The 27,115-nt window shown below is 41.6% G+C and overlaps 1 protein-coding gene across 2 annotated transcripts in view; it reads right to left on the reverse strand.

The window, feature by feature from the left end:
- The window catches only part of LOC118234153 (upstream-binding protein 1-like), a 45,220-nt gene that overhangs the window by 5,905 nt on the left and 12,200 nt on the right, over window positions 1-27,115 (reverse strand). Inside the window, exons 2-12 of one of the 2 annotated variants that reach the window (XM_035430538.1) lie at window positions 19,558-19,709; window positions 17,001-17,074; window positions 16,024-16,129; window positions 13,500-13,606; window positions 12,222-12,374; window positions 11,426-11,536; window positions 10,506-10,613; window positions 8,597-8,679; window positions 2,085-2,139; window positions 1,130-1,223; window positions 783-873 (exon numbers count right to left, since the gene is read on the reverse strand). In XM_035430538.1, coding sequence (XP_035286429.1) covers window positions 783-873; window positions 1,130-1,223; window positions 2,085-2,139; window positions 8,597-8,679; window positions 10,506-10,613; window positions 11,426-11,536; window positions 12,222-12,374; window positions 13,500-13,606; window positions 16,024-16,129; window positions 17,001-17,074; window positions 19,558-19,709 — 1,134 coding nt within the window. The remainder of the gene's footprint in view (window positions 1-782; window positions 874-1,129; window positions 1,224-2,084; window positions 2,140-8,596; window positions 8,680-10,505; window positions 10,614-11,425; window positions 11,537-12,221; window positions 12,375-13,499; window positions 13,607-16,023; window positions 16,130-17,000; window positions 17,075-19,557; window positions 19,710-27,115) is intronic. The other variant, XM_035430549.1, reaches the window with a different exon arrangement.

Raw genomic sequence — 27,115 nt, forward strand, 5'->3', positions numbered from 1 at the left:
CAACCCTGCTATCGATTCAGGAGCACACTGCTTTTCATCACAGCACAGTTCACATATCGGGCTTGCACAGACTTGAGTTGGAGGAAGACGGTTCATGTACGGCTAAACCGGCAGACTGAACACAGACCTCACGACTAAACAGGCTGCAGGATCCCGATCAACCAGTGGGGGTCACAAATGCGCAATAAGATTCTGTCATCCTAGGGTGACACTTTTCACATGTTTCTCTATATATTGTTACATTTCATATTAGTTTTTTAAATAATCAAATTTTGTTTGTAAAAAAAATCTGTGAGATCCCATGTCCACAACACTTTTCGGAGCCATTCTCTTTGCTAACTGACAAATTAGGCTATTCCTACTTGATTTTGATGAATTGCCCGATTCAAAATTTGAACCCTTAAGGGACCATTGGTCTTTTGTTTTAACATGTCTCTTTTTTAAACTTTTTATTGGATGATTTAAAATTATCTGAATTTTGTACAAAAAAAAAAAAAAAAAAAGCAAACAAACAGGATGGAACAGGATGAAATGCATGACAGCAACCTTAATCAAGAGACTGCCTCGAATGAAAACCAGTATGAAAAGGGGAGTTCCAAGACTGGGTTTGGGAACCCGTGCCTTATAGTATATAAAATTTTATTCGGTTAATGCGTTTCATGTCTGCATCACACATCTGTTACTGATAAAGTAAATTGGCTTAACAGGGCAGATCTGAAGGTTTGCACTCTTCCTGGCCTTTGCATAATGAAACGCAGATCCGTGGAACAGGTGAAGGTTACCTGGATTTAAGTGCATTAAACAGCCGGATACCATCAGCCGGGCCACAGATTTGGACTAAATCGTCGCGAGTTAATTTCAGTAAATCAGAACCTGCCAGAGAAAGAGACAGTCATCTGCTTTTATGTTTCTTTAATGCAAGTACTTCATGTCAACATCAATCTCCCAGGGGTGAAGCGACAGTTGAACTTCTAATTGTTGCACAATCCACGTGCTCCATGTTAACTTCAAAGCAATTTCACTTTGCCTACCTCCCCACCTTGCCAACAAAAAACAGTTTTTTTTTACTGTACTGTGTCCTGAATTATCCTGAGCATTTTAACTCAAGGCAGGGCCAGATGTGCAGTACCTGAGAAATGAGAGAAAAGCCGTGTGTACGCAGCAAATCTGTTCTTGTGGAGCCACTGCTGGGCCTCCTGAATAGTGGCAGCAGGGCTGAGTTGCTAAGGAAACAGAGAAACACGGTAAAGAATTTATGCAACTCAAACCCCAGCAAATACACAACTTAAGACAAATAATGTATCAAAAGCATTGCTTTATTATTCAACATAGCCCTTGTTCTGAGGAAGGCTTCTGTATGAAATGGGTAAGCATGTGGCTTGAGTATATTTTGAAAACACAAAGATTGAAAATGTATGTGTAATAGTTTCTTTATTGATGGAGTGCCACTCTTCCTTGTGTTTTATGATTACATGAATACACTACAGACATCTACAGATCTCTGAAGGACTATCCAATGTACATGAATAAGCCTAGAAATAACTGTGTTTAGGCATTTCTGAAACTAACTGTTTAACGGAAAACATTTTGTTACAAACAACAAATGTTAACACAAAATGAATTATGGTCAAATATATAAGGAACATACTTGTGGTACATTTTTACATAAGTTTTTGATTCAGGTAGAGTACTCCCCCCTGTAGATGCCTGCCCAGTAATGATTTTGATTTACAATGCACACTTCAACAAAGACCTCTACTTTCTGGTTTCAATTCTGCTAAAATATTTACATATGAATAGATTTTGAAGCCACACTCTCCAGAATGTAGTTCAATTAGAATTAGATACTAGTGCTTAAGCTCAGCCATTGTCAGTGCTGGCGTGGACAGTATTTTTATCTGACACCACAGATTTTCTTTTGCCCACAATGTGAATGATTATGTATTGTGATACAATGCACAATCAGTGAAAACTCCAGATCAGATCAGTATAATACAAACAAAATCATAAAAGGCTTACAAATATTTTTAGTTTTCCTTTTAAAATGGAAATGCAATTTTACTGAAATCTGTCAAGATACTTACCTCCATAGCAACCTGGCCAATCGCATCTCCCTGATGATTTGGTGATGAGGAATTACTAAGAATGAAAGCAGGTTGTATATTGTAACACTGCTAAATATTCACCCACATGCTTAGGATCTTATGTCTTTACTCATGTTAAATCCCTAACTGATATTGCCAGTCTGTAACATAGCCAGCCTGTAACATTGTTCTCCTGAGTGGATATCACATGGACATCTCAACTAAATAAAAACATGCCTTTAAAAAAATCTATGTCAGGTTTGCTAAATAAAGTGCATAGCAACACAGTTTAAGGAACTCAAGTGATAAACAGAAATAAAATGGCCTTATACTGCAGTTTTGTACTGGAGTAAATGGGAGAATTTACAGTGAGCTCCATAACGTTGGGGACGAAGACTTATTTTGGGCTCTACAATCTTTTTTTTTCTACAATCTTACATGTGATTAAAGTTCATATTCTCAGCTTTTATTAAAAGGTATTTTATACCCTTTACCATGTAGAAATTACAGCACTTTTAATACATGGCACCCCCATTTCAGGGCACCATAATGTTATGTAAATAAATGTAGTCATATTTAGTACTTTGTCACATATCCTTTGCATGCAATCAGGTTCAAGTCTGAGCTCCAGCTGGGCCATTCAAGGACATTCACAGACTTGTCCCAAAGCCACTCCTGCATTGTCTTGGCTGTGTGCTCATGGTCATTGTCCTGTTGGAAGGTGAACCTACATCACAGTCTGAAGTCCTGAGCGCTCTGCACTTTGATCCATTCATCTTTCCTTAGATCCTGACTAGTCTCCCAGTTTCTGCCGCTCAAAAACATCCACACAGCATGATGCTGCCACCACCATGATGCTTCACCGTAGGGATGGTATTGGCCAGGTGATGAATGGTGCCTGGTTTCTTCCAGATGTGATGCTTGGCATTGTGGCCAAAGAGTTCAAACTAGGTTTCATCAGACCAGAGAATCTTGTTTCTCATGGTCTGATGCCCCTTTTCCACCAAGGCATTTCGAGGGCTGGTTTGGAGCCGGTGCCTGATCGCGAACCAGTTCTTCGTTTTTCGACCTCAAAAGAACCGGCTCTCGGCCAGGAGAACTGGTTCCAAAGTGGCACCAACACTTGGCTGGTCTAGAACCAAGAACCGCTTACATCAGGGGCTGGGGGCAGGATTATCGTGACCAACCAAGACCAACTAAAACTTTGTGACCGCCGTAAATTAATTTGCAACTATATATGAAGTAGGCGAAATATCGGTAACAACCTGTACCTAGTTATGTAGTAAAAAAATGTCCTTGTTATCCTCCAGTGGTTATTTTTTCAGTACTTTCGCGATTTTTTTCTGTGCCCGCAAATAAGTCAGAGGTGGTCGCACTAGCTTTTGGTTGCTAAGTGGACGTGTCAACCACCCCATATAAATATAAATATAAATAAACTTTACATAAATTTGCTAGCATACTGTTTAAGTGTCCTGTCTTGCGAGGTTAATATGAGAAAGGGTGGTCGCTATTAGCACGTCTAGGAATCCATACATATTCACTGTTGTATCCCAAGTCGCAGGACGCAAAATAGCCGTTAGGGCAAAACGGAGGTTTAGAATGTCGCCAGCAGTGCATGCGCGCGAGCTCGACAATACATTTCTCACAGAAAAGGTAGTTTGTCGCCTCTTTTTTTTTTTTGTTCATTACAATGGTGATAGAAGTGACAGGAATTAAGTGGTACTGTGCTGTTCGCCTTTACTGATCGCCATACAAGGTTAATGTGAAGTAACTAGCGCAATCTGACAGCGCTAACTCATAAAAATATACTTTGAACGGTAGGCTACTTGTTCAATCAAACAGTAAATGTAAAAAAACATTTGATTATCACCGGCACCAAAATTTTCTGTCACACCCTCAATAAACAGCAAAAGTCCCAGTAGAAGATTGAATTAAATCTTAAAAAGTTATATATTTTCTGAATTGTTATCGATTCCGCTTGGTCACAGTGAGTGAAACTAGGCGACATGACCGTATAGTTGCTATGTACATTACGTCAGAATTATTCAACCTAGTTGTTTGCTACCTAAAATTCACAGCACACTAATTGCCGTTAACTAAATGCATATGTATGAAGTCGGTTTTTTACATTTAGACAGTTTATTATCTGTATTTTACAGGACATACATTTTAATAGGTAACGATGTTGCTGGGAAAGCGGAGACGTATACAGACGTATACAGTGACGTAATGACGTGGCTCTCAAGCCTGTGGAAAAGCAAACGGTTCTTAAAAGGTTCGCAAGTTGAACTAACTCGACTGCGAAACGGCATTAGCACCAGCCCAGAACCAGCACTAGGTTCGCGTTGGTGGAAAAGAGGTATGAGAGTCCTTTCGGTGCCTTCTGGCAAACTCCAAGAGGGCTGTCGTATGCCTTTTAATGAGGAGTGGCTTCCGTCTGGCCACTCAACCATAAAGGCCTGATTGGTGGAGTGCTGCAGAGATGGTTGTCCTTCTGGAAGGTTCTTCCATCTCCACAGAGGAACTCTGGCGCTCTGTCAGAGTGGCCATCGGGTTCTTTGTCACCTCTCTGACCAAGGCCCTTCTCCCCTGATTGCTCAGAAGAATCCTGGTGGTTCAAAACTTCTTCCATTTAAGAATGATGGAAGCCACTGTGTTCTTTGGGACCTACAATGCTGCAGAAATTTTTTTGTACCCTTCTCCAGATCTGTACCTTCGACACAATCTTGTCTCAGAGGTCTACGGACAATTCCTTCGACTTCATGGCTTGGTTTTTGCTCTGACATGCACTGTCAACTGTGGGACCTAATTTAGGCAGGTGTGTCTTTCCAAATCAAGTCCAATCAATTGAATTTACCACAGGTGGACTCCAATCAAGTTGTAGAAACATCTTAAGTATGATCAATGGAAACAGGATGCACCTGAGCTAAATTTTGAGAGTCATAGCAAAGGGTGTGAATACTTATGTAAATGTGATATTTCTGTTTTTTATTCTTAATACATTTGAAAAATTTTGCTTTGTCATTATGGGGTATTGTGTGTAGATTGATGAGAATAAAAATGAATTTAATCAATTTTAGAATAAGGCAGTAACGTAAGAAAATGTGGAAAAAGTGAAGGGGTCCGAATACTTTATGAAGACACTGTATGATGAAGCGCTATCCTTTGATACAAAGTAATCTTGGTCTCAAGCTGTCCACAATACTTTTTCCAGAACTCTGCAGGTTCTCTTGATACTTCTTGGCCAACTTGCAGCTAACTAGTGACTTGCATCTTGCAGTGTAGTCTCTGTACTTCTGTTAATCTTTTGCAGACAGTAGTCACTGACAAATCTGTCTCCTGAAGAATGTTTCAAATCTGTCAGACAGGTGTTTGGGGGTTTTCTTCATTATGGTGAGAATTTGTCGGTCATCAAATGTAGAGGGCTTCCTTGGCCTACCGGGCCCTTTGCGATTACTGAGTCCACTGGTGCTCTTTCTTCTTAATGATGTTCCAAACGATTGCTTTTGGTAAGCCTAAGTTTTGACGTTTGTCTCAATTTCTTTTTCTTATTTCTCAGCATCATAATGGTGTCCTTGACTTCCATCAGCAGAACTCTGGTCCTCATATTGACAAAAGCCAATAACAGACTCAATCAGGCAATAAAAAGACTAGAATGAAGACTAGATAGTGAAAACTCTCTTATACCTGTACTAAGGAAGCCATTGAACACATCTAATTAATCAGAAACACCTGTGAAGGTATTTGTCCAAAACATTATGGTGCTCTGAAATGGGGGGAACTATGTATAAAAAGTGCTGTAATTTCAACATGCTGAAACCAAAATGTATAATAATACCCTTTTATAAAAGCTGAAAATATTCACTTTAGCCACAAGTGAATTGTTTGATTACAAATCTAAAACTGTGTAGAGTACAGAGCCAAATCAAGAAAAAATATGCATTTGTTCCGAACATTGTGGAGCTCACTGTATAACGACAGAAAATGTAAATAGTCTTCTTGTCAGAATATGAATCAAAGATTGTTATTCATGTTAAAATTATTGAAAAATTTAGCAGTTAAAGGAACCCAGCCATTCAGAATTTGAACATTCTTAAAGGTGCAGTATGTAAGTTTGTTGTAGAACACTTCTGTTCATATCTGGTTAAGTTTCTTTCTCATCCTGACAGATATCGGTAAATTAGAAGGTCTAAGAAAAAGGCCCTGTCTCTATGACTGCCCCAGACTCTGAAGTTTGCCACTCTAAGTTTCACCATGCCTGGATCTTAACAACCGATCAGGACAGATCTCTACCCTGCCGAAGTACCATCACTACAAAGGCAGCGTGCTAAAGCTAGACCTCTGAAGGACACAAAACTCTGATACTACCTTGTCATCTTACATTTAAAACAGTTAAAACTATATTTTTACTCTGAATTTGACATCAAGACATACAGATAATAAAAGCAAAGACATTTTTTGAGTAAAATCAGATGAAACCCAATATAATAGCTTGTAGCCACAAAAGCAGCGCTTGTGATGTGACTGGTGACAAGCTGGCAGGCCTTAAAATTATGCAAATCTCCAGTGCTACCTTGTCATCGTATGTTTAAAAGCTTCAAAACTATATTTTACACTGAATTTAACATTGAGACATACAGATCATGAAAGCAAAGATGGAGAGTAGTCGCTACATGTGACTTGTCAGACATGTAATTCACCAGTTGGCCGTTCTCAGCCTGGAGATAAGACAGAGCAGGAACTGGGGGGTTACTATCTGAGGTGTGTGTGTGTGTGTGTGTGTGTGTGTGTGTCTGCGTGTGTATGTGTCAGAGGGGGTGTCCATGCCCTACCCCCTCCTCCTTTTTGCCAGTTAAAATATGCGGCTTTCTTTTAGTTGTTTAGTTAAGTTTGGGCAACTTGGAAGGAAGTAGTTGGTATCTAAGCACCCGAGTCTTGCATTTAGGTCTGCCGTTTTACATTTAATCTCTGGTTCTTTTGGACTATTCTGCTGTCTTTTGGCTTTTGCCCCTTTAATTACTTCGGGACCAAGGCTGTGGTTTTGTATGTTCTCTCATTCATTTCTTGTGTGACTGTCCATGTCGGTAACTTTTGTTAATTGTTTTATGGTAGTTGAACCTCATCCTTAGGTTAGACGTGAATATTTATTGCAACTCAATAAATTTCTTAATTTTCACCTGGTTGTGAGTTGTACATTTTGATGAAGGTGGATCCAAACAGTTTGCTCTGCCTATCAACAAATTCAGCAATTTGACTGATAATTCATATCTTTGATAATAATTACCAAATTAAAACAAATAAAAATACCTTACATGTTGGGTAAGCGAGGTGTTTTAACTGTTGATGCACTTGTGTTTGGCATTTAGAGTGCCAGACAACAACGAGAGGGTTAACGGTTAATACTGCTGGGTTCGGAAAATTTTATATATTTCAATTAATCGTCACCTTGCTGACAGACTGGTGACAAACAGTAGTAGCTATGGTCTTGGTAGTCTAACAAAACTCTGGTGCTAGCTTGTCCTCTTACATTTAAAACTATGCTTTACACTGAATTTTACATGAAGACATACAAAGACATTTAAAAAAAATAAAAATCCAATGAAACTCATTAGCTTGTAGCCGTGAAAGCAGCTGAGGTGATTGTGTGACTGGTGACAATAACCTGAGACATACAGGATGAGACATACAGTTTATGAAAGCAAAGAAACTGTTCTTCTAAAATAAGATGAAATCCTAAAACAGCCAAAAATGAACATTTTTCACATAAACACTGAAACTGGACATAGCGACTTTTGATTATGATTGATTATGATGGGACGGGATGGGACGGGTCACATAATATGTCCTCTCTCTCTCGAGTACTCGGATATCAGGCAGCGCATGCATTTGTTTGGAAGGAGGAGGTGGAATTATTATCTAAATCTAGCTCTTTCTTGCTAGTTTCTCCAAATTTACATACTGCACCAGTAACAGTACCAGTAAGACTGAATACAGCATTCCTCTGGAACATTTTGGAACAATAAATATCTTTCAAGACTGTTGACTAGATGCTTGTGTCATAACGTTCACATCAATGGGAATCTAACTGGATTGTTTTGCAGCTCTGTTGAAATGTTTAATTTCATTTTAGTTAGAACTTAGCTTTAGCCTTTGATTACTGCATGCCGGGCAGTCACTGTCACTAATCAGTGCCTGCTTGGGTTGCTAGGGGCCCCATAGTGGCTAGGATGGTTTGCAAGGTTACCTGTTGTGTATAGTAGTTGTGTGCTGTGGATGTATTGTGAGGTATGGCTACCTGTCGTGTACATAGCAGGTGTGTGCTAGAGAGGTATAGTGAGATGTGGATGTACTGTGAGGTATAGTTACCTGTCCTATACAGAGCAGGTGTGTGCTGAAAAGGTATGGTGAGATGTGGATGTAGCTATTGGGAGGTATGGTTACCTGTCCTGTACAGTACAGGTGTGTGCTAGAGAGGTCTGTTGAGATGTGGATGTATTGGGAGGTATGGTTACCTGTCGGGTATAGAGCAGGAGGTAAAGGTGGGTGTAGCTGCTGGGCTGGTGCTTGCGTAGGCATTGTCTGGCCATGGTGAACACTGGAGTGTAGCAAAGCACAAGAACACACCACAGTTACCATCGAAAAGCAACAAAGCCGCACTGCTGCCCTAATCTGCCCTACACAACGATTCTTCTGCTTTCTGTATTGCTGAACAGGTCTGTATTTTCTTTCATTATGGATTCAAGATATATATTGAATCTTGGAAATGGGGGAAAGGTCAAAGGTCAAATCTTCTTCTAAAACTGTCTTTCTGGGTGATAACGTTTTGGTCTGAACTGGCTTGCACATAGGTTTATGGACAGCTCTTAAGTCTTTCCCTCAGGGCAAAAAGACATGCGCAGGAGAGTTCAATCCTGTAGTTTCCCAGATATCACCTTGTGGTTCCTACCACCCTGTATGCCCTTTCTTTTTCAAGCTTTAAAGGGAGTTGAAGCCAAGTCTTTGCTTTTCCTGTAAATTCCCCCTACAGTATTCAACTGTTAATTTTCAAATGTGACTTTTTGTAACATTTGCGCAACGATAAAAACAATTAACAGACTGAGCCCTGGCAGGACATTGCTTTTGGGATGGCTTAAATTAACGAACAACAAAGTCTTAAGAAATCATGTTAACTATGGGCAGTGACATTAGTTAATGGACTATTTTAAGATTATATTCCAAATAATTTTTGGATTGCAGAAAAAACCTCAAGAAGTGATCAAAATATTTTTATTTCATCATCAAAAATTCACGAGCCACTAGAGAGATACCCATCCACGTGATTAGACATATGTGAAAGATTTAATTTTCATTCAGTGCCATAACTAAAGATCACTACCACATCGAGCCCCTTGCACAACTATGTGGAACAACAAAAGCACCGATGCAGTGATTACTGACATAGCGTCACTAGTTATATCTACCTCTAAACTAGCTAGCTAGTATTATTGTGATCATTTAACAGAACAGGAGTGGCATAAAATAAACCAAGCTTCAGGATATGTGCTGCCAACATGTCTGTGATTTGATGCCAGACATCCTTGCACAAGAACAAGACTGGTGCCTTAAACAGATGACCTACTCAGCAACCCACAAAGGAGAAGACTATGTTTATTTGCTTTTCACTTTTACATACTTTCAGGTTTAATAGCTAAAATTACAGGACACTTTGTTTATGTTGGTGATATTTGTGCACTATGGGGAGGGCCAGATATTTACTGTCAATATTTATTTATTTCTTATTTAAACTATGTTCATTAAAGTGATTTCTTAAAGATCAATTTAAATTTAGTGGCTTCTTTGATCCAATGAAATGGTAAATGATATACTGCGTGTCGTTGATTCGATGAATATAACTGCCTCTGCGACACATATTTTGGCTGAAAATATACAACAAAACAAAAAATAAACACATATAGCAATCGACCACACAGCTGAGGATGATATGGGGAGCGGGAAAAAAAAAAATTAATAATAAAAAACCGAGGAAGGGCAGACTGAATCATCATTCACCAGTACCACACAATCTGTTAAACTTTTAAGAAACAAGTGATGGCCCTAATGAAGGTAGCCTTGACAGATTCTTCATGCTGTCAAATTCAAATTGCAATGCAGCTAATGAGGCTAACTATCTATGTATCTAACTATGTCCATTTCCAACAGATGTTGTGAAAATGTAAATGTTGCTACAGAACATGTTTAATAAAAAAATGATATATTTAACATTATGACAAATTGATAACCAAGCATAACCCTACTCTACTAATGTTATATACAACACTGATATCCAACACCGTGCACTCACTCTGCAAAACCTAATATTGTGAGCTACATTTAACAGACTGAACTGTGCAGCAAAGATGAAAATGAAGCAGATGTGCTTACACTGCCGCGCTTTGGCAGAGAATCGCCGCAGTCTGCGGGTAAAGTCCGCTTGCTTGACTTTTTCAGCTCGTGCTCAGCTGCTTCCTCAATGATAGGCTCAAGCCTCATCTAGAGACACACCAGAGACTCCAATCAGTGGTTCACAGGTACCGAGCACATAAGGCATCACACACATTAGACTGAAATCAGTGGTTTATAGACACTGCGAGAACATATGTATCACACACATCAGATTGGGAGCAGTGGTTCATAGACACTGGAAGAACTTGTTTATGCAGCACCATCTCTACTCTTCCACAGCACTGTACAAGGGATTTGCTTATTCAGAATAACAATGACCACTGCTGCAAGGTCACCGCATGACATGATTTTGGCCCCCTGGTGACTGTAAGCCTAATGAAGGGGCAGCAGAGTAGAGTGGAGCACTGTGGACTGTAGGCCGCAGGATCTCACAGTACATAGGACACTATAGCTCTAGCCTGACTGATGTATATAAAAATGGTCTGTAAAATACAGTAGAGTAAGGTGATGAGTTTAATAACTGAACAGTACAGTAGGGTAATGAGTTTAATATGGTAATGATTGAGCATGACAGTAATATGATGAGTTAAAGCAATGACTGAGCATTAAAGTAACATTTTGAGTTTAATATGGTAATTGAACTGTACAGTAGTACGATGAGTTTAATAATGTAATTGAGCAGCATGGTAGGGTAATAACCCGAATAAGGTAGTAACTGAGGATTACAACAGAGGGATGAATTTAATACTGTAGTGATTGAGCAGTGAAGTCACGATGAGTTTAATGAGATGATAGTTGAGCAGTGCAGTAAAGCGATGAGTTTAATAACTGAAGAGCGAGCGGTAGAGTGGTGAGTTTAACAGGGTGATGGCCGGGCTGGATGCCAGACTGGGCTCTACCTCAGACAGGATAGTGGTGTCGTAGGAGGGCTGGTATTTCTCCTTCTCCTGCGCAGTGCGCTTTTCCATCTTCTCCCGATCAGTCTTCTGTTTCCTGTCAGCCCCTTTGGGCTGAGGCAGTCAAAGGAAGGGAAGAGTCACTTTTTGGCTGCACTTTGTACATATTTTTCATACTGCACGACATTACAAGCATTTAATAGATGCTCTTTCCAGAGGGACTCGCTCAACTTTTTATATATTATCCAATTATACAGCCAGAATATATACTGAAGCAATTTGAGTTAAGTACCTAACACAAGGGTACAACATCACAAGGGCATTATCTTATCTGAGAATTGAACCTAGAGCATTTGGGTTGCAAGCCCACCTCCCAAAACTATACTAAACTGCCGCCCCATACTTTTCTAAATTTTACTTGTATATTGCTTCATATTTAATCTACAGGCAGCTCACAGTGTGCTGATAATCCTGAGGTGTTCTGAATCATAAAGTTGTGCTGACAACAAGCTGTGCTCACCAAACATAAAGGAAGATACTGTGGAACAGCAAGAAATACTAGAGAATAAAGACTCTCATGCATTTTCAGAAGCATTTGTAACACAGACTTCCCGGCCAGACCACCACAGCAGCACCACACTGCTGCATTTTCCTGATAATATGATGCGCAAGCTTGGACCCACGTACAAGCTTTGGCCCAATTCCAGCTTTACCGCATTTCGCCCCGACACCAGGCAGATTCAGAACAACCAAAACCTCGTCTCCGCCTTTCGGTTCGGCTCGGCTCGGCTCGGCTCACCTTGAACACCTTGATTTGGCAGCTGGCAGAGTGCAGGTGCTCGGTGTATTCTCCGCCTTCGTTCGGCTTGAAGGTGTCGATTTGGATGCGGAAGGGCACGCCCTTCTCCCCGCCGTGCTTGCGGGGGGTGAACTCTGTGCTGATGCAGTGTACCTTGGAACACAAGAGCAGAGAAGCCCGGGTACAGGGCGGGGCCTCCAATGCTCAGATCCGTTTCTCTAAGGTCTCTCACTGCTAAAGCCTCTTATGTGGCCTATTCGTGTGTTTAGTGTGGGACAAAGATATTTATTTGCCAAAGAGATGCCTCAGTACACAGGAAATCCTGAATGAGACTGGAAATACAGAAACCAGAACAGAATGAACATATGCAAGTCAATGAGAGATGGAGGGTCAAGTCATTCTATCCTCACAGCTGCAAATGCTGTCAGAATGTTGTTTATATAAACATTTCTGAATAATTATAAGTAAATATATTTTTCACAGGGTGATGCTCGATTTTCCTCAGTTTTATTCCATCGATACAACCTCCTCAGTGAGGACAAGAAAATATAATTAATTATATTTATGCTTAATCTATTGGCTAAAATTTTCTAACTGGTAAGTAGGAGCCTGCTGTGATTGGTTAACTGATAACATCTGAATACTTAATCAGGCCCATGTGCAAGTTAATTAATGGCATTTTGGGGAAAAAAAGTGCGTCACAGCCAATGCGTGTTCCCATGGAGACCAGTCAGCTGCTTGCTTTGCTATATCTAATTAAGCATTCTAAAAATAATCCTATGATTGTCATGATCCTATGTTTCTAACTTATATTCATAATTTAATGTGTTAGATCACAAATATGTAGTTAGAATGCTCTTAACTGAACATTCTAATGCTGATGTAACAATCACCATTGGTAATCGAAAGCAATGGAGTTCTAGAACACCGACTTTAAATTTTGATGGTAATATGCTCTTGGCTCATTTCTTTAGGTGGTCAATTTTTGGTTTGATTGAGTATAGCTCTGGTGATGCTGAATGAAACAGCTAGGTGTACATTACAACGTTCTTTCAACTTGCTAACTTGCTGTTTTCACACAAAACATCCAGATGAGACTTTTTGCAAAGATATTCAATAATATTTTGATAAACGTGCACAGTGCTTCAGCACAGATTTTACAGAAAAAGATACACAGAAAAACAGATCCAATCTTATGAGTTACATTCTCGAACATCCTCAGCTATCTGTGAGGGGTTTAAGCAGACCAAATGATCCCACCGCCCTGATCAGAGGTACCTGGACAAAAACTGAGGCTCGCTTGGAAAGGTCCCAGAGGAACTCCACAGCGTTGAGCTGTGAGGGGTTGGTCTTGGGATCAATGATGCCAACAGACAAGGGGATATCTGAATGGGAGAGAGGAGGGGTCTCATAAACATGTGAAAGCAAGCGGGGGGGGGGGCTCTTCTTGCAAAGATGTAGGGTGAAGTAGGCACTGATATCAGCTCTTTACAAATGTGTCAACAGTAAGGGCATAAAATGTAGCTTGTAACACATACCATTTTAAAGGTTGGATTGTAAGAGGAGACAGTGAAGAAGAACTTGAAGTGTGACTGTGCTTCACACCGGTCTCCCTCACAGCCCCTCCCACTGGCCTCCCTCTCAGCCCCTCCCACCGGTCTCCCTCACAGCCCCTCCCACTGGCCTCCCTCACAGCCCCTCCCACTGGCCTCCCTCTCAGCCCCTCCCACTGGCCTCCCTCACAACCTCTCCCACTGGTCTCCCTCTCAGCCCCTCCCACTGGCTTCCCTCACAGCCCCTCCCACTGGTCTCCCTCTCACAGACCTGCCAACCGTAGGAAAATATTTTGAGTACCACAATAGTCAGTGTAACGCTTAGTTCACATGCTTTCGCACCACTTCGCTTTGCACGCACACACAAGCCTTTCTTCATAATTCTAGTTTTGACTGTTGAATGATCAGGCAAAATTGTATAATTTGACCTGATTCTAAAATATCACTTGCACTGCATGATATACTTGAAAGTCAAAAGTTTGAGTACACCTGCTTAAAACAATTTTTTCATGATTAATATTTCATTATATGATGTGTGTGCTTATACAAACTGATAACCATAAGTGAATTGCATTCAATTATTTAATAAAAATGGAAATAATTTATTTTGTATATTGTAAAATATGTTTTCATTTTCAGGTATTTACAGAAACTTATGTTGTAATGTAAAAAAAAAAAAAAAAAAACTTGCGTTGCGATGTAAAACACTGTCAATTATTAATAAAACCAAGTTTCTGTTCATGATTTCCAATTTCATTTAATAATTCAATAATTGAATCAGCTTATATAAGCACACATAAAGGCCTAATGAAGAAAAAAAGTATTCAATTGAAAAATTATCTAGGAATGTAGGCTTTTGTAACTAGAGGGGCGACATAGCTCAGGAGGTAAGACCGATTGTCTGGCAGTCGGAGGGTTGCCGGTTCAAACCCCGCCCTGGGCATGTCGAAGTGTCCTTGAGCAAGACACCTAACCCCTAACTGCTCTGGCGAAGGAGAGGCATCAATTGTAAAGCGCTTTGGATAAAAGCGCTATATAAATGCAGTCCATTTACCATTTACCATAGAGGTTTAGCTAAATTATTACCTGAAGCTCCTTGGTGGCTAATGTCAAAATCATAATTACACAATGTGCAAACTGCATGGTGCGGAAGTTTTGAGGGGCGGAGGCACGGCCATTGCAACCTGATATTTTGCGAGGAACTTCTGGGGGGCATGGACTCGCTTATTTTTAGTAGGTCTGCTGCTGCTCTCTCTCTCTCTCTCTCGTTAGTATCCTCGTCATCTGACGTCATGATTATTTTCTAACTGCAAGGCTGGTCGGGTGACTGGCCGCAATAATAGGAATTATTTGCTACGTTAGCAGTCTATAGTCAAACACCTTTGCAATGATCACTTCGCTCCAACAGAGCATGCGCGATTCAAAGTTTGAACAGGGAGTCTCCGTAGCGTTTGAGTTACTGCAGCTAAATTACTCCATCAGTTATTCACACGTCTCGTAACGAGGCTAAACTACTACTACGGCTAACAATATACACAATTTTATCTCATTAGGATATAGCCCTTGAAATGCATCATCTCGTAAAGTTACCAAACATGTTTTAACGTTTTATATGTTAACATTACGGTCACATTTTTGTGCTTGATTATTACTCCCCACTTCCCATTTTACCTCAGCAATGCAGCGTTACGCCTCGGTGGATAATAAAGTACCGCTGTGTATCAGTGGATGTTGAGTGGGTCGGTGAAGGGTTACAGAACCACAAGCACAAGGTCGTAGCATCTGATTCAATCTGAGGGATGTAGTTTAAATACCGAATAAATGTACGGTATTGTTTTGTATTAATTGATTGTTTTTTTTTTTTTTTTTTTGCATAGTTTCAGCTGGAATTTCGTACCTGCGTATTTTGACCAAGAACTGCGTGGTTGGTACACAAAATGCGTGCAGGTTGGCAGGACTGCTCTCAGACCCTCCCACTGGCCTCCCTCACAGCCCCTCCCACTGGCCTCCCTCACAGCCCCTCCCATTGGCCTCCCTCTCAGACCCTCCCACTGGCCTCCCTCACAGCCCCTCCCACTGGCTTCCCTCACAGCCCCTCCCACTGGTCTCCCTCTCAGACCCTCCCATTGGCCTCCCTCTCAGACCCTCCCACTGGCCTCCCTCACAGCCTCTCCCACTGGCCTCCCTCACAGCCCCTCCCACTGTCTCCCTTTCAGTCTCTCCGTCCTCTCTGTCCTTGTGGGCCTTACCCATATCCAGGAGCCGGTCACCAGGGCGATTCCACTTCCATCCCTCTAGTTGCTGGTGCTCCATGTATTGCAGGCGGCGGTCATGGAATACCACTCGCACGATGCTCTGAGGAGGCAGAAGCACCGGAGATTCAGCACCTCCTTGCAGCCATACATAGGCCCCGCCCCATAGCAAAACACAGACTCCACCCCACAGCAAAACACAGGCACCGCACAAAGGGCCAGCCTCACAGCATTGCACAGATGCTATCCTACAGAAAATGCATTAAACTCTAATCCTAGCCCCAGAGCCAGCACATTATGAGCCTTATAACTCTAAATACATCTAAAAAGAAATAATAGTAATGTATTATGTATGAACAGCCGTTATGGATCCAGTTGCTGAATGGAGAATGACGATGAATAAAACAAATGAACAAACAACAGTAACAGGTACGGGTTACTACAAAATGACGCAAAAGCACAAAAAATCATTCCTTATAAATTACATTTATAACAAGAGAAAAAGAAAAACTCAAGAGAACAGCAGAGAATTTAGTGAACAAAACAAAAAAATCTGATGTGCTGGGCATTCCAGCAACCAGTACTCAGTAAATTACAGAATTAACATCTGAGTTCTTTCACAATTACAGGGTTAGTGGATAAAAAAAGGTTTTTAAAGCACAGTGGTGTTCCCCAACTGCACCCATATCTTTATATAGAAATGTATTTCTGCCATCATGTCCATATATTTAGCATACGGCCTTGCTGTTAAAATACACTACATCAAATGAGTGGAGTATTCCATGATGTGCGTAAATAATCGTTACAATTAATCCAGTTTTTCCCTTTACAACTATGTTGCATATTTAAGTTTTAATTAGGAACACAAGCCAAACAGTGCTGTTTGAAGATTCAGTGAATAGATAGCATAGAATAAATACACACTATAAACTAGGGCATGTGAAATGGGACATACAGTAGTATAGCGCACTTACCTTGACCACTTTATCAAGCTCTGCCAACTCCCCCATCTTCCTGTTATCCAGCATCCGTATTTCATAAGACTGACCTGGCCAAAGAGGAAAAAAAAACAACAAAAATTTAAGTAAGATGGCTGCAAGCAGCAATGACCAGAGACTGATTAAAACTTGATACAAGCTTGATACAACTGTAATGTACTAGTTATTTAATGAAGTCTTCTTTGAATGTTTTCACTCATTTCCCTCGCAGATTTTGAATGGCCAATCAAATTTAATTGAAGCTCATTGCCGCAATCTCTGCTGTCGTCTCTGCACAGTCCAGACAATGTGCGCTGAAGTGTGTAATGTTAACCACCACTCCTTAGCAGACTGCGGTTTGCAGTCCGGCTCCCTCCTGGAGTACAAGGAAGACATTTCACATGCAACCCAACAGGCAGATCCAACTGACCAGCAGAGGTGGTTGCCTGACGATACAGTCATCTGAAACCCTCTCTTCTTCTGGGGGACCCCAGAGCCAACTGTACGTCGCTCTGTGGGGCATGATCCAGATTTGATACTTGAATGTGGGGGCCATCTACCATACTTGAATGTGTAGACACACTAAAAGTGTCTTTACAGGAAGAGCCACTGAGCGGCCGGTTTAATGTATTTTCAAAGATCAAAATTACTTGTTATTCATAGGTTTCATCCGTGACCTTCAAGCACACCCACCACCCATTGGTGCCCTAATGTCTTGCTGACTTAAACCCCAAACAAGGACAATCATGTACTGATGACAATATATCAGAGTTTGTAAAATTAATTTTGTGATATATTCAATACAGTCAAATTGTGTATCAGGCATATGTTAAACTTTTAAATCAAATGTATAAACTTTGACTTAAAGACTTGACACGGCTTTACTATTGAAAGTATGGCTGATACCTTTTAAATTTATTCAATCTTTTAAAAAAAGTTGTATTTTCTTGAAGACGTCACCATCACTGACTCATTACAGGCTTGAGCTCAGAATGTCTGTCAGATGAACGTTTGTCTATGCTCACTGGTAGACCTTTCAAAACCACCAAGAAGGCAAGATGCACATTTGTGGTCAGGTAATGTTCACAGCCTTTTATCCTCTCTGAATGTGGAGCATCTTGGCCTTGCGCCACAACGTAGGCTTATCATAAACTCCATCTGTATGTCAGTCACTCTACAGTATATTAGCCCCTAATTTGACCCTACAGACATGGACACATAGCCAGTGAAGTAATTATAAAAACTTTTCTTTCCTTCTGAAAGATTTACACCAGGGGTGCCCAATACGTCAATCGCGATCGACCGGACAGTTGCAGAGGTCATGCTGGTAGATCGCCGTGTCATTTAAAAATGCGTCAAAATCTTCCTGTTTTCATCCCATTTCCCTACGGCTTCTGCCTGACAGACAGGTATGCTTGATTTCGCAAGCCAAAAAAGTTGAGGCACCCTTGTTTGACACTATCACTATTTACACCATAATACAGTGAGCTCCATAATGTTTTTTTTTTCTTGATTAGGCTCTCTACTCCACAATTTTATATTTGTAATCAAACAATTCACAGCTTTTATTAATGGGTATTTTCATAGACTTCGGTTTCACCATGTAGACAGTATAGCACTTTAGATTTGCAATCAAACTTAGTGTCTATCACACCCAGATTCAAGTGAAAGAATGCTGGTCTTTGGGCCCTGAAACGAACCAGGAGCAGTCTGATGCAGAGTTCACAGGGCAGGGTGACTAAGGAGGGAATCTACGCCTCACAGTACTCAGTAGAGAGGGGATCTGGAGAACTAGACTGGAGTCCTCCTGACCAAGCATGAATTGGGTTAATTGAGGAATGCACCCTGACTGAGTAGCATGGACATTATACACTGCCTGGCCAAAAAAGGTTGCACACTCCAATATTTTGTTGGACCGCCTTTAGCTTTGATTACAGCGCGCATTCGTCGTGGCATTGTTTCGACAAACTTATGCAACGTCACAACATTTATTTCCGTCGAGAATTACATACATTTTTGGCCGAGATCTTGTATTGACGGGAGAGTCAAATCACTCCGTAAAGTCTTCTCCAGCACATCCCAAAGACTTTCAATGGGGTTAAGGTCAGGACTCTGTGGTGGCCAATTCATGTGTGAAAATGATTCCTCCTGCTCCCAGAACCACTCTTTTACAATTTGAGCCTGATGAACCTTGGCATTGTCGTCCTGAAATATGCCCATGCCGTCAGGGAAGAAAAAATCCATTGATGGGATAACCTGGTCAATCAGTACATTCAGGTAGCTTGCTTCATTTTATTGCCGCATAACATTGCTGAGCCTAGACCTGACCAATTGATGCAACCCCAGATCATAACACTGCCTCCAGAGGCTTGTACAGTGGGAACTGTCCAAAAAAATCCAAACGGCGACTTTTTTTTGGCCATGCAGTGTATATTTTAGCCATGAAATGCAGTTTCCTGAAAGACTGGAGATTAAATGAAGATGTGAAACGACTCGACAAAACCGAGTACTGACATGAAGGCCGAAGCTCATGGCTGCACACCAAACAGCTCACCTTGATTCAGGTAAGTGAGGGTTTCATCATGGAGTTTGACTGCAGGTGAGGTGGAGGCACAAAGCACGTACTGGAATGGTGGGTTTTTGGTCTCAGTGTCGGGGGGGAGGTTGCCGTCTTCCTGTTTGAATATGGGCAGTGCCAGGACATCGCTGTGAAAGAAGGGGAGAAACCTTTGAGTGAGGAACACAGAAACTAAACGAGGTCACCACAGACATACAGCAGCACATTCTTTTCGGTGTTCCAAGCACTCATTTTCAACAGTAACCCAAGAACTTCACAAATAAGCCAGATTTCATTTTTAATGCATGGTCTTGCTTTAGGTCTATGAGCTGCTTGGGTCTGTTGCTTTTTCCATTTCCGATGAACACTATGGGTTGCAGACCCTGTTAAACAATGCACTGATAGTCCACGCAAGTCACAGATGGAAAGCAAAATAAAATAAAAGCATTTGTTTTTTTAAAAACAGAATTCCACTTAAAAAAAAAAAATTTAATTAATTTGGCACTCAACCTGGGGCTGAACATGTGCTGTTCCAACCTTAATTTGGAAAGTCCAAACATTTAAAACTGCAGCCTTGGTCAGACACAAACCCCAGTGGGGATTCTCCACATCTGCAGTGTTCCATCGAAATATGTGGTGTTGCCAGTTATAATTTGAACGGAAAGTCGAAAAAGAGATGTCACACTCTAGCTAGCTTGTTCAGCACGAGCAAAATAAAACAGAAATCACTCCCAGGGTTTTTTAATATTACTCTGTGTGGCAAAAATTTGTTTTGATCTCATTTCATCCTGCTAATCCCACCATTTCACCTGTTTCTGTTACAAGTGTCATTGCAAAATTATGAAAATTATTATATTTTGAGTCAGCCATGGGAAAAACAGTAATTTTATCAGAATGCAGAGTGTATTTGAATAAAGCACAGAATTAAAATGTCCTGCCTTCCAAAGACACAGCATTCCATGGGTTAGCGCAGGAGTGCCTAACACATTGATTGCGATCGACCATATATGAACCAACATCGCCAACATCGTTCTACTGGTTGGTAGAACACGTTGTTCTGGCCATTGGAAAAGTAGATTGCAAGCCAAAAAAAGTGTGGGCAGCCCAGGGCTAGCATGACCACTGTCTCCAGTCCTGACCCTTGGATTTTTTTTTGTGCGGCAAAGTGAAAAAGGGCGGGACAGGCAGGTATCTTGCAAGGATAGCATGGTGGCCCGAGTGTGCAACCTTCTCGGGCTCTGACATGCCTTTGGCTAATCATCCGAGTAGCTGAGGGTTTCACTTGTCATGTATTACCACATTCAAACCAGCATATCGGAGGCTTATGCAAAAGTGGTATGCAAGATATACACTGTTTAGTGGAAGAAATAGAGAATATCCCTCTAATCGACATTTTGCAGTGTTGAACAGATTTGCCAGGTGTCAGCATCAAATGACACTGATGTTGATAACTTAACATTGAGGAATTTACAAGATGTAGCCTAACAGCAACTTAAACACTGGATTCTGGAATCTCTCTACCCATGCTACATTTGCCTCCCAAACCACCTGCTTCACTGTGCGTGGAGGCATTATTTATCCTCTATCAAGGTACATTCGGAGCGACGCCTTATTAGCCCTGCTAACTCCCAGTTTAGGCAGTAAGTGTATAATTCGTCCAGGTGCGTAGAACTGCTGAAATCCGTCCTGCTAGAGTGGAGAAGTATCTGCGTTCATTTACTAATTGCATACCGCGTTAGATTTTAAACTTTTCCCTGTGTGGAAACTGGTCTTTGGTTTTAGGTTGCGTTAGGTGTCTTTGTTTTTAGATTGTTTGATTCTTAGAATTGATAGATTGCGATTATTGCACTTATTGCACTATCACAAACTGTTAACCTCTGTAATCAGTGCGTTATTCGACTCAGCTTTTCAGCTGCTAATTAGGTACATTCGGAGCGACGCCTTATTAGCCCTGCTAACTCCCAGTTTAGGCAGTAAGTGTATAATTCGTCCAGGTGCGTAGAACTGCTGAAATCCGTCCTGCTAGAGTGGAGAAGTATCTGCGTTCATTTACTAATTGCATACCGCGTTAGATTTTAAACTTTTCCCTGTGTGGAAACTGGTCTTTGGTTTTAGGTTGCGTTAGGTGTCTTTGTTTTTAGATTGTTTGATTCTTAGAATTGATAGATTGCGATTATTGCACTTATTGCACTATCACAAACTGTTAACCTCTGTAATCAGTGCGTTATTCGACTCAGCTTTTCAGCTGCTAATTAGGTACATTCGGAGCGACGCCTTATTAGCCCTGCTAACTCCCAGTTTAGGCAGTAAGTGTATAATTCGTCCAGGTGCGTAGAACTGCTGAAATCCGTCCTGCTAGAGTGGAGAAGTATCTGCGTTCATTTACTAATTGCATACCGCGTTAGATTTTAAACTTTTCCCTGTGTGGAAACTGGTCTTTGGTTTTAGGTTGCGTTAGGTGTCTTTGTTTTTAGATTGTTTGATTCTTAGAATTGATAGATTGCGATTATTGCACTTATTGCACTATCACAAACTGTTAACCTCTGTAATCAGTGCGTTATTCGACTCAGCTTTTCAGCTGCTAATTAGGTACATTCGGAGCGACGCCTTATTAGCCCTGCTAACTCCCAGTTTAGGCAGTAAGTGTATAATTCGTCCAGGTGCGTAGAACTGCTGAAATCCGTCCTGCTAGAGTGGAGAAGTATCTGCGTTCATTTACTAATTGCATACCGCGTTAGATTTTAAACTTTTCCCTGTGTGGAAACTGGTCTTTGGTTTTAGGTTGCGTTAGGTGTCTTTGTTTTTAGATTGTTTGATTCTTAGAATTGATAGATTGCGATTATTGCACTTATTGCACTATCACAAACTGTTAACCTCTGTAATCAGTGCGTTATTCGACTCAGCTTTTCAGCTGCTAATTAGGTACATTCGGAGCGACGCCTTATTAGCCCTGCTAACTCCCAGTTTAGGCAGTAAGTGTATAATTCGTCCAGGTGCGTAGAACTGCTGAAATCCGTCCTGCTAGAGTGGAGAAGTATCTGCGTTCATTTACTAATTGCATACCGCGTTAGATTTTAAACTTTTCCCTGTGTGGAAACTGGTCTTTGGTTTTAGGTTGCGTTAGGTGTCTTTGTTTTTAGATTGTTTGATTCTTAGAATTGATAGATTGCGATTATTGCACTTATTGCACTATCACAAACTGTTAACCTCTGTAATCAGTGCGTTATTCGACTCAGCTTTTCAGCTGCTAATTAGGTACATTCGGAGCGACGCCTTATTAGCCCTGCTAACTCCCAGTTTAGGCAGTAAGTGTATAATTCGTCCAGGTGCGTAGAACTGCTGAAATCCGTCCTGCTAGAGTGGAGAAGTATCTGCGTTCATTTACTAATTGCATACCGCGTTAGATTTTAAACTTTTCCCTGTGTGGAAACTGGTCTTTGGTTTTAGGTTGCGTTAGGTGTCTTTGTTTTTAGATTGTTTGATTCTTAGAATTGATAGATTGCGATTATTGCACTTATTGCACTATCACAAACTGTTAACCTCTGTAATCAGTGCGTTATTCGACTCAGCTTTTCAGCTGCTAATTAGGTACATTCGGAGCGACGCCTTATTAGCCCTGCTAACTCCCAGTTTAGGCAGTAAGTGTATAATTCGTCCAGGTGCGTAGAACTGCTGAAATCCGTCCTGCTAGAGTGGAGAAGTATCTGCGTTCATTTACTAATTGCATACCGCGTTAGATTTTAAACTTTTCCCTGTGTGGAAACTGGTCTTTGGTTTTAGGTTGCGTTAGGTGTCTTTGTTTTTAGATTGTTTGATTCTTAGAATTGATAGATTGCGATTATTGCACTTATTGCACTATCACAAACTGTTAACCTCTGTAATCAGTGCGTTATTCGACTCAGCTTTTCAGCTGCTAATTAGGTACATTCGGAGCGACGCCTTATTAGCCCTGCTAACTCCCAGTTTAGGCAGTAAGTGTATAATTCGTCCAGGTGCGTAGAACTGCTGAAATCCGTCCTGCTAGAGTGGAGAAGTATCTGCGTTCATTTACTAATTGCATACCGCGTTAGATTTTAAACTTTTCCCTGTGTGGAAACTGGTCTTTGGTTTTAGGTTGCGTTAGGTGTCTTTGTTTTTAGATTGTTTGATTCTTAGAATTGATAGATTGCGATTATTGCACTTATTGCACTATCACAAACTGTTAACCTCTGTAATCAGTGCGTTATTCGACTCAGCTTTTCAGCTGCTAATTAGGTACATTCGGAGCGACGCCTTATTAGCCCTGCTAACTCCCAGTTTAGGCAGTAAGTGTATAATTCGTCCAGGTGCGTAGAACTGCTGAAATCCGTCCTGCTAGAGTGGAGAAGTATCTGCGTTCATTTACTAATTGCATACCGCGTTAGATTTTAAACTTTTCCCTGTGTGGAAACTGGTCTTTGGTTTTAGGTTGCGTTAGGTGTCTTTGTTTTTAGATTGTTTGATTCTTAGAATTGATAGATTGCGATTATTGCACTTATTGCACTATCACAAACTGTTAACCTCTGTAATCAGTGCGTTATTCGACTCAGCTTTTCAGCTGCTAATTAGGTACATTCGGAGCGACGCCTTATTAGCCCTGCTAACTCCCAGTTTAGGCAGTAAGTGTATAATTCGTCCAGGTGCGTAGAACTGCTGAAATCCGTCCTGCTAGAGTGGAGAAGTATCTGCGTTCATTTACTAATTGCATACCGCGTTAGATTTTAAACTTTTCCCTGTGTGGAAACTGGTCTTTGGTTTTAGGTTGCGTTAGGTGTCTTTGTTTTTAGATTGTTTGATTCTTAGAATTGATAGATTGCGATTATTGCACTTATTGCACTATCACAAACTGTTAACCTCTGTAATCAGTGCGTTATTCGACTCAGCTTTTCAGCTGCTAATTAGGTACATTCGGAGCGACGCCTTATTAGCCCTGCTAACTCCCAGTTTAGGCAGTAAGTGTATAATTCGTCCAGGTGCGTAGAACTGCTGAAATCCGTCCTGCTAGAGTGGAGAAGTATCTGCGTTCATTTACTAATTGCATACCGCGTTAGATTTTAAACTTTTCCCTGTGTGGAAACTGGTCTTTGGTTTTAGGTTGCGTTAGGTGTCTTTGTTTTTAGATTGTTTGATTCTTAGAATTGATAGATTGCGATTATTGCACTTATTGCACTATCACAAACTGTTAACCTCTGTAATCAGTGCGTTATTCGACTCAGCTTTTCAGCTGCTAATTAGGTACATTCGGAGCGACGCCTTATTAGCCCTGCTAACTCCCAGTTTAGGCAGTAAGTGTATAATTCGTCCAGGTGCGTAGAACTGCTGAAATCCGTCCTGCTAGAGTGGAGAAGTATCTGCGTTCATTTACTAATTGCATACCGCGTTAGATTTTAAACTTTTCCCTGTGTGGAAACTGGTCTTTGGTTTTAGGTTGCGTTAGGTGTCTTTGTTTTTAGATTGTTTGATTCTTAGAATTGATAGATTGCGATTATTGCACTTATTGCACTATCACAAACTGTTAACCTCTGTAATCAGTGCGTTATTCGACTCAGCTTTTCAGCTGCTAATTAGGTACATTCGGAGCGACGCCTTATTAGCCCTGCTAACTCCCAGTTTAGGCAGTAAGTGTATAATTCGTCCAGGTGCGTAGAACTGCTGAAATCCGTCCTGCTAGAGTGGAGAAGTATCTGCGTTCATTTACTAATTGCATACCGCGTTAGATTTTAAACTTTTCCCTGTGTGGAAACTGGTCTTTGGTTTTAGGTTGCGTTAGGTGTCTTTGTTTTTAGATTGTTTGATTCTTAGAATTGATAGATTGCGATTATTGCACTTATTGCACTATCACAAACTGTTAACCTCTGTAATCAGTGCGTTATTCGACTCAGCTTTTCAGCTGCTAATTAGGTACATTCGGAGCGACGCCTTATTAGCCCTGCTAACTCCCAGTTTAGGCAGTAAGTGTATAATTCGTCCAGGTGCGTAGAACTGCTGAAATCCGTCCTGCTAGAGTGGAGAAGTATCTGCGTTCATTTACTAATTGCATACCGCGTTAGATTTTAAACTTTTCCCTGTGTGGAAACTGGTCTTTGGTTTTAGGTTGCGTTAGGTGTCTTTGTTTTTAGATTGTTTGATTCTTAGAATTGATAGATTGCGATTATTGCACTTATTGCACTATCACAAACTGTTAACCTCTGTAATCAGTGCGTTATTCGACTCAGCTTTTCAGCTGCTAATTAGGTACATTCGGAGCGACGCTAGCGTCGCTCCCTCCTAGTTTATGAGCCAGTTCCCCATTCCAGTCTGTGCTCTCCCCCTCAGAAGGCGCTTCCAGCGACGTGGCCCCCCCCGACAACGGAACCCCTCTAACCTCTGCTACCCCCCGCTGACCCCCTGTGAGAACTTCACGGTCACAGGGGGACTATGGAACTGCCAGTCTGCTACGCGCAAGGCAGACTTCATTTCTGCCTATGCCTCCCTCCAATCCCTGCAGTTCCTTGCCCTCACAGAGACCTGGATCACACCAGACAACTCTGCCACTCCTGCTGCCCTCTCATCCTCCTACTCCTTCTCCCACACCCCCCGGCGATCTGGCCGTGGTGGTGGTACTGGTCTACTGATCTCCCCCACCTGGAAATTCTCTGTTCTCCCCCTCCCTGACCTGTCCATATCCACTTTTGAATTCCATCCTGTCTCTATCACCTACCCTGCTAACCTTTATATTATTGTTATTTATCGCCCCCCGGGGCCCCTGGGAAGCTTCCTGGATGAGCTAGACACCCTGCTCAGCTCCTTCCCTGAGGACGGCACCCCGCTGATCCTCCTCGGAGATTTTAACATCCACCTAGAAGCCTCCCAGTCTGCTGCCTTCCTACCACTACTTCACTCCTTTGACCTCTCCCTACAACACTCTCCTCCAACCCACAAGGCAGGCAACCTCCTAGACCTGATCTTCCTGAGGACCTGCTCCAGCTCCAATCTTACGGTTACCCCCCTGCATACGTCTGACCATCATTTCATCTCCTTCTCCCTCCCCCTCTCTCCACACCCTCCCTCTCCCCCTCCCATCCCCACTGTCACTGTCCGCCGTAACCTCCGCTCCCTATCACCCTCTTCTCTTGCTCACAGAGTGACTGCCTCCCTCCCCACTCTTCAATCATTTTCCAAGCTCCCCACTAACTCTGCATCCTCCACCCTGACGTCATCTCTCTCCTCAGCACTCGACTCCCTATGCCCCTTCGTCCCTAGGCCAGCACGTTCATCCCCTCCCAGTCCATGGATGTCTGACATCCTGCGCACCTCCAGGGCCACCCTCCGCGCTGCTGAGAGGAAGTGGGCCAAATCCAGGGACCCATCTGACCTCTCAGCCTATCAGTCTCTCCTGAAAGAGTTCTCTTCTTCTGTCACTGCCGCTAAGGCAAAATTCTACCAAACCAAAATTCATAACTCCATTTCTAACCCTCGTCAACTTTTCTCTATTTTCTCTTCTCTCCTCAGCGTGCCACCTCCTCCACCCCAGTCTTCCTTCACTGCAGATGACTTT

The sequence above is a fragment of the Anguilla anguilla genome, chromosome 1 (assembly GCF_013347855.1).
Source record: "Anguilla anguilla isolate fAngAng1 chromosome 1, fAngAng1.pri, whole genome shotgun sequence".
NCBI classification, from domain to species: Eukaryota; Metazoa; Chordata; class Actinopteri; order Anguilliformes; family Anguillidae; genus Anguilla; species Anguilla anguilla.